We start from the raw sequence: 13,033 nt of genomic DNA, 5'->3' as shown, positions 1-13,033 counted from the left end.
TCGCTTATTTTTTTAATGCATTTCGTAAAATTTTAAGATTATGTTGTTCGTTTTTGGTAGGCACTGTACGAGTATGTGGGTTGAACTAGGTTTGTGATTTGTGCTTTCATATAAATAATGTAAAATTTGTGCCTGGCTGTTGCAGCATTAGCAGCAGCTGCGTTATGTTGTGCCACAAAGCTTTGCTGCTCCTAAAAGCGGTCAGTCATGCAGGTCATAAAATATATATGTATGTACATACATACAGACATGGTCCTAGCAGTTGAAATAGAGCAGGCAACTGAAAATGGCATAAGAGGAGCTGAACTGGACAGTAAGTAAAACCTGTTCATTATTATTTATTAACACATTTAGCTTCCTTTTTGCTTGGCCAAATTGTCAACTTTTGCCGAAAGATAAAACTAAAAGTGCGAGTGCGTTTCATTTGTTCGAATCGGCCAGCATGGCGAAAGTTGTTATCTGTTTTTTGTTTGTCTTCTAAGTGAGAGTTAAATGGACCAAAAGCTGGCTTTGTTTATGGATAGTCGAGCACTTTACCTGTTCACTATAAGCGCGTCGTGAATTGGCCAATTCGAAGCAGCCATCATGTACTCGTATACTCGTATGTAGTACACAGTTTTCACAAGCATGCTGAAAACTTTTCATCATGATTTATATTACTCGGATGCTTACTTGCATATCTGTGACAAAGTGCTTTCATGATTTACGGCCATTGAAAAACAATGAAACAAGCAACGACTTTTGACATGTGAAGGGAAAAATATTCACCCGGTATTTGTGTTTCCGCAAATTGTCAAGATTGAGCAGAAAATGGTGGAGAGAGAGACAAGACAAAGACAAATTCCAAGGAATGATTTGGTTAGTACCTTCAAACGGAAATGGACAGATATCGATAAAAAAAACTACTTTTTAATATTATCGTACATTTGGCTAAACTATATGGCTAATTCGAGCAAGATCGAGTTGGAAACATCATTTTCTACTGGGAAAAGTTTTCAGCATTAACACAAACATATCTCATCAATTAAATTAAAAAGCATTTTCTGAACGGTTGGCGCATTAATTTGGCACAAATTCTTCTTAAGAAACATTAGACCTTGATTCTTTAATATTATTTTAAGTTATGTAGTTAATTTACACAAAGAAGAAAAAAATCTCTAGGATTTTCTGCAGCTCCTTGCATAGGTATATTAATTCAATAGTTTCAAATAAAACATGTTAAGTCAATTGTTGATTGTTTTTTTGTTTGAGTGCAGGTTTAATGCTAATTAGAGAAACATACTCGTACATCAAGAGAATCGTCTAAAAATGTGAGTGTGAATAACATGCCTAATTTGGTTTTTTTATTGAATACTCGTACTTTTATTCCACATGTATATTAATTGTTGGGTTGCCATTTACAACAACACTTTGCGATTCTCCGCCCTTGCCTTTAAGGTCGATTCGATGCGATGTGCGCTCCCCGCTTCTGCCCACCTGAAAGCGCTGATTGTAGTTGTGATAGTCAATCCCGTTGTAACGCGCTGTAGTCCAGTAGTAGAGCACATCACCCGGATTTAGCTTGGTATTGCGATTGCGATAAGTCCAGCGTCCATTGCGTGCACTCAATATATCGGCAGCCCATGTTTGATCGCTGAGGTCGTCCATTTCTTCATTGACTTTGCCGTGAAATGCAAACAGCGATATGCCGGGTACATCGGGTATTGAAACCTCAAAACCTTGCGGTGAGTTTACTTGAACACGGGCCTGGGGCACGTTAAAGCCCCAGCACAGTGCCAGGCAACAGCTCAGAACCGTTGCGAGTTGGAGAAACGCGTGGGACATCTTGAAAGCACAATTGTTTACTATATTTGCGAAATTAGCGGCCTCGGCACCGCTTTATATTCATAATGTGAGCTTACCGCCTGGAATTTCCAATGAGATGATAAAAAAAGCTGTGAGACAATATTCTAGTAGATTACTATCAGCTCTGATTTTATTGGAGAGTGATTTAAACTATTTATTGCATGCACTCATTGCGCTCATGCGTGCATTAATAAAATATAATAATAAAATACAATTTGTGCAGAATCTAAGCGCTTAACAATAAAGCACTTACACGTAGTAACTGTTAAACGGGTAAAATATTTCGTCGCGTTTCGAGTTTCAACTTATTATTAATGCCATTTGGGTTCTTAAAATAGGGAAAACTGCATCAATGGACATCATCATCATTTAATTTAATAGCTCATAGTGTTTTTTGTTGTTGTTTGCTTAGTGAAATCAAATTTAACAATATCATAGTTTTTCATAGTTAATCAGAGAGCTTTAGTAAAAATTGAAAAATCAATAACAAAATTAAATGTAAAATAAATATTTCTTAAAAAGTAAGTAACTTAAGTTTATTAATTTTAATCTAAAACTTTGCTAGCGTATTTTAAAAACACCGGAAAAACGACCAATGTTTTTAATGCAAATAAGTTTCATGAACATCTGGGATTCCTACGTTATTTGCCTAAACTATGCTACTACTTTTTGGTTCCATTTACGTTTCATAAATTATATACATAAGTAATAATCATGTTAAAAATATTAAATACTTAAACAACGCATGCTTAATAAAACGGTTCAAGTATTACATTTTTTAAATGTTAATCTGTGATAAATTAACTTAATTTAATTCGAAAGTTACAAAATGTATTTTAACAGTTTGGGTATAAAATCTAGAACTTTCTTCCACGTCTGGAAAGAACTGAAGAACATCAATAGTTTTAGTGACATTCTGCTTCAATGCCAAAAAATATAAGATGCAGTAGTGCCGTGTTATATTTTAATTTTTGTTGTTGTTAGTTTTGAAGTAGCTTTGAATTTTACTTTTGCTGCCTTGTGGCTTTGGAACGTGGGGTCGAGACAGTGACGCCTAATTGGGTTCATTGCTTAGGGTTAATGTGGCAGCTCCGAAAAGTATGCAGCACATATTTATCGAAAGCTATTTAATTAAGTTGCAAAAATTTTTGCGTTGCACTGTACTGTACTGATATTTAAAGAACTACATGTCGGCGCCGCCTATCGCTTTCAGTTACACACTGACTGAAATTTGTGCCCACATTTTGTGGTATGCGGTTGCAACCAACGCCACTTGCAGCCTCCTTTGCAAGCTGCACCCGCAGCAATCAATCAATGCATTGATGCAGCTTTCAAATGGAATATGGAGGGTTAGAAATGCATTTGAATTGCAGTAGAATGCTGCTGCCTAGCTATAATCGATAATTGTACTGGTCTCATAATGTGTTTTAAGCAAACATTTGGTTAAAAATCGTAAAGTTTAATAAAGCAATTAATTGTAAACTATTATATAAATAGTATACAAGTAGCTAGGGAAACCTCAAACTAAAGTTTATTCTTCTGTGGATAAAATGAACAATTTAAAAATGACACTAAATTGTTACGTACATTTATTTTATTTTATTTTATTTATTATATTGTCAACAAACATTGGTTGTCGACTTAACAAAACAATATAAAAATCTAGATGAGGTAATTAAATTTATTCTAGAGACTTGTATAAAAACTATAAATAGTTAATTGATATTTGTCAATATTTATCGATGTTATTATTTTAGAAAGCTGCAGTTTAGATTGACGTTTTCTGGTTAACAATATTTAATATTTCTTGTGGTAAAATATCTGTTGCAGTTGGCATGACTTGTTTTGGCACACATTTAAACTTTATTTTATTTTATCGACAAACAAGGAGAAAAATCATAACAACAAATTACAAATATATCTCATGAAGAATCCAAATACTTTAAATTGGAGCAATATTTTGCTTTTGTTAAGTTTCTAATTGTTACACAAAAAGTTAAAAAAAAAAAAAACAAGCCAAGTGACGATTGCCCCGAAAATCTAACCCCAGCTCTCTCCAGTGACCCACACGAAGAACACTGTCAAACCGCAGCAAACCGAAACTAAATAGCAAACCATTTATACAAGCAATCTATTCAGCTGGCTATCCATGCGGCCATCTATACACAGATCCATCCATCCATCCAACCGTCATTCTCATTCCAGCAGCCAAAACAAACCGCTCGTTCCACATACTCGTCCATCTATCTATCTATCTAGCAGTGCCCTTTCCTGCGCCCAAAAGACTTTCACGTTTTGCGCTTTGCGCTGATTTATAAGCTGCATGCCACTGACCACTCGATTGTCGCTCTTTGCGTGTGAGTGTGTTTGTGTGGGTGTAATTTATTTACGTTAACACGCACTGGCCAGTGCCTAAAACTATGCCATACACCCATATAAGGGCAATTTTCATTTATTTTAAATGGAATAGAAAATTGCAAGCTGACAATTTTTTGCTCCATTTTAGCCATGTGTCCAATGGCGGACGACTCGGTTGCTATACAAGGTCTACTCGTATATACGTAACTTCCTTTTGGTATCGGCTTTGTGCGCACAACCGGAAATTTGTGTAGTTAGTTTGACGCTCCAGTTGGAGTTTCATTAAATCCTAACCCAGTCGACTGATTACCATGAAATTACATTGTTTCGCACTTAAAATCCTGCCGGACATCATTTGGTTCTGTGTGGCAAATATGTCTGGCTTGCCCGCTCCCTTTCGAATATACTTTTTTCTGTTTGGGATTTGTTGAGCCTAATTAAGTGGTGGTTTTTTAAATTTTATTTTTGACCCACTGTGCATTGAATTTAATTGTGCGCATTTATTGTTAATTGATTTCATTTTGCATTTTATCTAGCTGGGTATTTTTATGCATTGTTTTTGGCATTTGCAGGTGTTGTCGGGGATTTTAAAACGTTTCTGGCATTTGCCTATTGAATGGAAATCGAATTTAATTTAATCAACTTCCTATCTAACTGCCCATTAGCAATGCAATGCATCAGTGCATTTTTCGAGGAATGCCTTTTTATTGAATGCTTTGGAAATTGAGAAATGTATTTCTGTTTATTGATATCACTTCAGCACAACTCAATTGCATTGCAATGAACTGTGTATATTCAGCTGGAATGCAGAAGAGTACAAAATTTAAAATGAAAGTAAGTTGATGGATCACACGGAGACAGAGAGCGGTAGAAGGAAGGAGAACAATTATAAGAAATTCCATTGAACGGAAATATTTTGATGAATCCTTTTATTAGACTCTTTAACTTGCGAGTGAGTAATACAAGTATAGTAAATTACATATAATTCAGTTGCATTTCAAACTGACACATCACATAGTTCGATTTTATGGTCCGATTTTTGTCTTTAAGCTAACTTTCCCACCAACAATAAATAATTTACGACCACACCATTTTTTTGGTAGTAATAATAACAGAAATAAACTACTGTTTTCTTTATAGTAAACAAAATCGTTGCCGTGCGGATATCAAACGTGTTTACTAGTTTTTGGTAATCAATATTCAATAAATCTCATTTTGTTTCATCAAAATCATTATAAAATCAAGCGAAGATGATAGGTTGTTACAATTTTAATTTTGTGTTTTGTAACAATCATTCAATCTCTATTCAATGTTGCCTCATTAGGCTCTTTTAAAGATCAAATAAACAATTCAAGGCAATAGGAAATTTCTTCCCAGCATTGATTACAGCGATGGAGTCATTTTAAGTGGTTTTCGAAAACCTGAGTATAGAGGACCTGATATATCTGCAGTCGGACGTTTTGAAAGTGCAAATTAGGTGGATGAGCTTGTATTTGAACATTCAGATGGTTTGGGCTAAAAGAGTTAATTTTGAAGAAGGGCTAGGTGAATTTGATATGTTTGATTAATTTTCTATGCCCGCTATGTTTCGTCGACCGTCCGTGCATTTTGCTTGCGTGCCAGAATTAACTAAGTTTTATGTAAAGTTAAATTTTCAATTTCTGTATATGTATGTTAAATTTAAATCTTATATCGCTTTTTTCAACCACCACCACGCCCAACAGCAACGAAATATTTATTCAGCTATAGCGAAGCTTATCGTCTCAACCGCAAGGAACTATACAAGATATCTGGGAAAGCAACCACTCGTATGTACCTTGATGTGCCTGCTGTTTGGATCGACATTGTAAGTACAGTTGCTCAAACATGTCATGGCAGTAGCAGCAGTACTGCTCAATAACGGTACATATAGTACATGCACGGTACACGATACACATATTTAAATAGCAAACGTTTATCTAAGTTGTACCGTTGCGGTTTCCGTTGACATTCAAATGCGGAAGCACCTGTCGCCAGGCGAGACCATGGCAAGCACTCTGAATACTACGACTAAGTCAGCAGCCAGCTACTTCCGATTTCACACGCAATGCACAGCAAATACTTACAGAGTTCGGGTGGGAGTGTGAATTTAAGCTTCTGTGTTTGTGGAATGTTCTGGGGTGCCTGTGCGTTCCACAGTGGGATGAACTGGAGATAGGCTGCACGAATAAGTAACAATAAGTAAGTCATAAATGCCGCACACAATAATTACGTTATGCAAAATTAAAAAACCTGAAAAATTACAAATAATGATCGCCTGTTTGTTAGAACAACAATATACGTTTCTGTAGAAATACATATTTAAATTTGATTTTGAAACATGTGCTTAGCAATTAAATATCTCATTATTAACAATTTAATACTTTGCGAACCGGGATTCGGGGGAAAGTTCAGAAAGCTGATGCCTAGAATTAAATTGTTTTATTTTTACTCGTATTTATTATTATTACTATTCTTTTTTAATATTATTACATTGCGAATCAGCCTGCCGATTAGAGCAAAACACGACGGTTGGACACTTTTTATATAAGAGACCACTCTTACAGATTTGTAATACTGTCATATACTTAGAAAAGAACACACAATGTGGGATTCCTGTTAGCTATGCCAGAATTAAATTGTTATAGGTCTATATACATATGTCAAAATTTTTTTAAATATTTATTTGTTTTGCATTTTCTGCGAATTAAAAATAATCCCATTGTGCATGGCTTGGGTAGGTGGGTGTTCGTTGGAAACGATGGATGTGTGCGTGTAGTATGTGCCTGCGATTTGTCCTCTGTCGCTCGCCGGATACACACTTCGTCAGGCAGACACGACAAGTTGGTGCTTGGCAGTCACGGCATCAACACGTCGCCAAGCCGTCGCCCCGCCCCCGCGAATATTCAACTGCTTTGCCACTTTGTAGTTACTTTTGAATTTTCAAGTGTCTGCCTCGTCGTCGTTATCGTCGCCAACTTTAACTGGTTTCACTTACAACTCGAGCATGCCATTGAACAAATTAATTACTTGACAATATTAGAATGGGTAACGCCCTCTACTCAGGACCCATCTACCTTCAGTAGAAGTTGTTGCTCATTAGAGCGTCGCATATTGTTGTCATCGTTCGTGAACATTGCCAGAATGTCCCCACTCTAAGCACGCATATTACATTTTCGATTGCTGAGCGCATTATTAATGCGCTTCTGATGCTTTCCTGGAGTTGATTATGGGTATGTGGGTGTATCAGTGATGCCGCTTTGGCCATTTGGAGATCAAATATTATCGAAAGGGCTCAAACTTAAAATATTAAGAAAATGATGACGAGCCTAATGCATGTCCGAAAAAGAAAGATTCCTGTCTACTGTGGCTTATATAACCATATTTTTATGTTCTATTTCAAGTATATTCAATTAATCGGCCAACTATTATTATTATTTTTAAGTAAAAATTTGTTAGATATATTTTGTGGAGTCATTGCTATATTATCGAAAGGGCTCAAACTTAAAATATTAAGAAAATGATAACGAGCCTAATGCATGTCCGAAAAAGAAAGATTCCTGTCTACTGTGGCTTATATAACCATATTTTAATGTTCTATTTCAAGTATATTCAATTAATCGGCCAACTATTATTATTATTTTTAAGTAAAAATTGGTTAGATATATTTTGTGGAGTCATTGCTTTTCACTAAAAATTGCAGCAGAAATCATAAAACGATAATTTGGTATTTTAGCTTTTTTTTTTTAGAAGAAGGCCTCTATCTATCCGAAGAAGTGGCACAACTGGTGAGTGCGTTTGTAACTGAGCATCGGTCTGGGCTCGTGCGTACATGAGTTATGTTTGAGGCAAGCACACAAATACAATGGCACACTAAATGGCGATACGTTGCATTTGTATTTGGAAGCAGTTGGGCCACATTCAGTTGGTTTTTTGTCGGAAATTGGAAAAGCGTTAGTTTGTGATGGGGTACTGAATTGTTCTGAACGTTTTTGGCAGGCAACATTGCACTCTTTATGCATAAGCCCGGTCATAAAGTGTGAAGGCGACGAGACGTAGAAGAAGTGCCTTTGTTGTAACTGTGATTGCGTTCTGGGGGTGTGCATTGTCATGGAGCAGGATTGCCAATAGGTTTTAGGTAGGCTGTCCATTGCATCGACGTTGTTGCTAATGGCAACCGTTTGGCAACCTGAAAACTAGGTGCCACGAACTAAGAGTGCATAATCCCATACATTATGCGCAAGGCTTGCATGAATTTGCAGTATGGCTGCTCTTAATGAGGTAGGCCTATCATCGTATTAGATACTTTGCACACACTTCCATTTATTCGATTTGTCTTCCAGTTTTCATCTCTCTCTGAATTTGTCGAAACATTTGTTACATACTTTGCAAACACTTCCATTTATTCGATTTGTCTTCCAGTTTTCACCTCTGATTATATTTTACTAATAATAGATAACCTAAATGCTAAATAAATGTTAATGCTGCAGACTAAATATTTGTTATTAGCTATCTTTAGTTTTATTCCAAAGCATTCAATTTATGTTGCTCTGATTATTTTACTACAAGTACGTTTTTCAATAAAACTAGAACTAAATGAAAAATTGTAAAATGTACATCGCTATTACTCTAGTATATATTGTATATTCTATATTCTTATTTATTGTTCTGAATTGTAATAAATGTTTGATTGTAATAAATGTTTGACTACAAAGCAATGCTTTGAAATATTTGGCGTTTGCTCGAGTAATAAGAATGCAGCAAAATAATTTGCTCTTGCTTTTGTAAATTTGCTAAATGACTTAAATTTTTGCAATTAGCTAAAATTACTAAATTTTACTATACTACATAATTATAGTAGTTAAAAAATGCACTTTAATTCACTAATTGGTGCACTTTTTTGAAATTTTTGGCGCTTGTTCGAGTAATTTTTTTTCGCGCAGCACAAAAGTATGCAACAAAATTAATTTGCTTTTGTAAATCAGCTTGTAGAGAGAGTTTTTGTGCGATTTGCGGGAAATTTTGCCGCCCAATTCGGATTAAATTGGCAAATACGAATATGCGGTGGTTGCAGTTAAATGAATACACATATTTGTGTATGCGCATATTTGCTGTGTACTCAACTACAGACACACATATGCATACAAGTATATTCGTACGGATACGAGGGGGGAGCTGATGGAGGTGCTCTTCATTTGGTATTTTACAAATACGTAATTTTGTTTAGCGTAATTGCGGCTGCAATTGAAACCGGCACTTGATTGGAGACCGCAATACACACAACACCCACATACTATCGTTCATTTAATATGTAGCGCAGTCGGCCTGCTGATCGTAAGCCCGCGCATACAACTGCGAATATTTGCGTTTTAATGAAGGCTTTTTGTTGCCAGGCCAATGTTGATAGGCATTTTTTTTACCCGTACACGTATATAAAATGCGGTGCTCGGTGGCAGGCAATATGAGATGTTTGGCTTTGAAATTGTATGGCCTGAACATGTGGGCGTCGGCTTAATGAGCCTTCGCTACAGCAACTCACGTCAGCAGTTGCCTTAACACGCTGCACTTTTTTAATAAAGTGCTAAAGTAAGCAAAGGACAGCGCACAGTCGACCGAAGAACAACAGAAAAGGCAGAAGTTAACAAAGGAAGCAACGAGATGAGTCTGGCTCGAGGCAGCAGCAGTTGCACGAGTCACGTTTAAGGAAGAAGGGAGTTGGTAACATGCAATTTATTTCAGCATTAATTTGCTGTGAAATCGAATACTGCATTCAGTTTGATGGCATTGCCGACATCTTGGAAAAGTTGCATCTGCATTTGAAAGCCTTCACAGGTCTTAGGAGGTGGCGGTGCATATTCATAATTCAAATGCTCGCGCATTTGCTCAAAAAGTTGACTCATATATCTGCAGCCAGTAAATTTGAAACGGAAGGTCGTTTTTGTCTTCTTATCACTTGTGGCCATGTTGTGGTCGTAGCTATAGACAATGGGGGCAGTGCCGGAATACACGTAGAATCCTCTACAAAAAGAGAATGAACAAAAATTCAAATGCATTTTTTTAATGTGTAGCGAACGTCATTTACCTGAAATTCTTCTTAAGCTGGTGTGCCATAAGAAGTTCTGCAAAAATGACCAGTAAGGCAGCACGTTGCTCTCGTGTGCAACGAATAACATTTCCTAGCTGATAAGCTTCCAGAAGGGCAAATAAAACGCCGGGTAGCTCGAAGCTAATGCTCATCTGTTCGCCAGGTGTCTGAGATCGAGTCAGTTGGCTGTTTCCGCTGTAGCTCTACAGAACACATGTGAAGAAAGCGATTTTAAAAACACACCTATAATTCGCTTACCAGAAATACAGCATAAAGAGATATTGTGTACACGAACTTGGCCAAAATAGCATCGTGCTGCAGCACCAGTTGATCGGATGAGCCCAAAAATTCAATCAGCACATGACGTAATGTTGGCAAATCAGGCGCGTAGGGATGCGCTGGATCAAGATGATCCAACAATCGCAAACTTTCAGCCAACAATGAGCTGCAACCGGCCGCCTCATAATAGAGCGAGCAATGGTGCAGCATCTGGGCACAGATGCCAGTATTTTGACATTGATTAAATGAGAGTCACTGTCAATACTCACTCGAAGCGTCATGTGTCTGTAGAGATCCAGACTCTGTGCCCGAAGCAAATGACAACGATACTGATGCAGCACAAGCAACTCATCGGCCTCACGAAAGCTCTGGGAGACTTGTCTCAGACGTTCGTGTGAACTTGGAGTGAGAATCGCACGAATATCCTGTATCAGATTTAGAGGAATATGCCAAATTGAAGCTGGCCCGACATTTCTGCCCGCAGTTTTGTCGAATTCCGGATTAAGGTTGGAGCATAGCCGCTTGTTTGAAACGTTATTTGTGTCACCACCTCTTTGTCGTTTCATTATAACCACGTAAAATTTCGAGCAGTCGTTGATATAGAGTATGATGTAAAATACTTTGATAATTTGATGATTTATGACATAAGAGGCGTCACTATCCTTTGAATCTCTAAATACTCGTATGCTTTAGCACATTAATGTAAGTTATTCTAATAATAACAATAAAACTAATAGAAAAGAATAAAAACTATCTTACACAACGCTTGAAAAAAAAGAGGATGCTTTAACTTGCACATCTGTTGACATATTTTCTTCTTTTCAGTACGTTTTCCTCCTTAATATGTGTCTTAATTGAACTTTTTGCTAGGTTACAAAATCATTGCATTCCTTGCTTCCTAATTTTTAACTTTTCGGCACTTTTCCAATGCTACTTAACTTTTAATGCTTATCGCATTCCTTTCTGTGTTCTCTCTCTCTCTTTCTCTATTCTTGGCCTGAGTAATTTTTTTTCAACCACATTTCTAGCAAACTCCTTCCACTGATTTACGCTTCAAATGACCAAAGTGTGATAAAAATTGGTATTTACGCACCCTTCTCAAAGGGTAATATGCTATTATGGGAGAGGTTTGTAACGCCTAATAGAAAGAGTCACGCATAAATAATAATAAATATACAAGTATATTAATGGTGAAATGGGGAAACAGTTTAGTTTAAACAAATTGGAGTGAGTTATTTCAAATATTGATTCTTATACTTAGTAGACGTGGTTCATTAATGAAATAATTCAATAGAAGTTGTGCAAGTGTGAGGAGATAGTTGTCGTCAAATATTGTAAGAAGAAAACATTATACTTAATAAAACATCAACTAGCTGCTGATAATTAATTTCAAAACAGTAGGGTAGTAGAGTCCTTAATATTCGGAAATTGTAGCGTACTAGAAAAGTCAGAGCATTTAATTTGTGTCTTTTTTTTGGAAATAGCTACATAGGAGTATTTAAAATGGGTATTTGAAAGCCGACCGTGCTCGCCTCTGTCTACATTTTTTGTTTTTGTTATTATTTTAGCTACGTTTTACCCGCTTTTCCTTGACATTTTTTCATTTAGGCGGACCGCCTTCCACATACATACATAGGTGGCACTAGAAGCAGCGTGTTAAGCTAAGCCGCTTAGTCAATGTGTATGTGTCCTTGTTCGTGTTTGTAGCATCCACCTGACTCCTTTATGTGTTTGTATGTGGTTTGGGGTTTTTCCATTGACATTGATTGGTGCTTATGTCAGGGATTTATTTATCTTTAAAAAGTATTTATAGCTTTCTCTTGCAGCTAAAGCAATTCGTACATTTTCCAACTCTTAAAGCCGCGGCTGTTCAAATCTCATATACGAGTATGTCAATGTTTTTAAAGAGTTTCATTTTCAGGCTAATGCAAAATTTATCACTGTTCTTAGCCTAATATCATACATCTTCACTTTTCATTTGCTGGGCCTAGACAATAGCAATAGCTTTTCATGTTCTCCCTACTCTGCCATATCCTGGTCATTTGACACTCTCACTTTACGAGCCATATAATTTATTTCACTTTTATCAAACATCAAGACATATTGATTTTTGTCAGCCTCTGTGCCTAGATTAGCTCCACGGCATGTGGGTTATACTATATGTCCATTTACATGAGTCTGAGTGTGATTTTCTGCATGTGCCTCACAAATACTAATCAAAGTTGATTGATTACGTGAGCTCATCAGAGGCGGTAGCAGCAGCAGCAACAGAAGCCGTAGCCAGCAACCTAAGAAAATGACAATTTGTGCCTGCTGATAAAATTTTCAATGATTTTTTATTCGATCACATATTTTGCTCTTAATTAATTTATGTAGTCCGGGCTGAGCTCTTTAAAACGCTTGTAGAGGCAATGGTTAATCAAGAGGGTATACAATTTTTTTCGGAAA

General features: G+C 36.6%; 2 protein-coding genes across 2 annotated transcripts; both read right to left on the bottom strand.

Annotated features, from left to right (window-relative positions):
- Nucleotides 1-1,223: 1,223 nt before the first annotated feature.
- LOC115633684 (gram-negative bacteria-binding protein 3) lies at nt 1,224-1,838 on the bottom strand. Its single transcript, XM_030531141.1, has one exon. The coding sequence runs from the start codon at nt 1,822-1,824 to the stop codon at nt 1,363-1,365; it is 462 nt and encodes a 153-aa protein (XP_030387001.1). The 5' UTR covers nt 1,825-1,838; the 3' UTR covers nt 1,224-1,362.
- An 8,097-nt stretch (nt 1,839-9,935) lies between these two features.
- LOC115634312 lies at nt 9,936-11,161 on the bottom strand. Its single transcript, XM_030531969.1, has 4 exons — nt 10,855-11,161; nt 10,565-10,795; nt 10,304-10,509; nt 9,936-10,239 (listed from the first exon to the last, which is right to left on the bottom strand). Exons 1-4 carry the CDS (start codon nt 11,149-11,151, stop codon nt 9,963-9,965), a joined length of 1,011 nt encoding a protein of 336 aa, XP_030387829.1. The 5' UTR covers nt 11,152-11,161; the 3' UTR covers nt 9,936-9,962.
- Between the last annotated feature and the right edge of the window lie 1,872 nt (nt 11,162-13,033).

This window comes from Scaptodrosophila lebanonensis, unplaced genomic scaffold (genome assembly GCF_003285725.1).
Source record: "Scaptodrosophila lebanonensis strain 11010-0011.00,11010-0021.00 unplaced genomic scaffold, SlebRS2 tig00000001-arrow-pilon, whole genome shotgun sequence".
In the NCBI taxonomy this organism is placed as follows: domain Eukaryota; kingdom Metazoa; phylum Arthropoda; class Insecta; order Diptera; family Drosophilidae; genus Scaptodrosophila; species Scaptodrosophila lebanonensis.
Note: the sequence above shows the minus strand (reverse complement) of the source record. Positions and strands in the feature narration are given on the sequence as shown.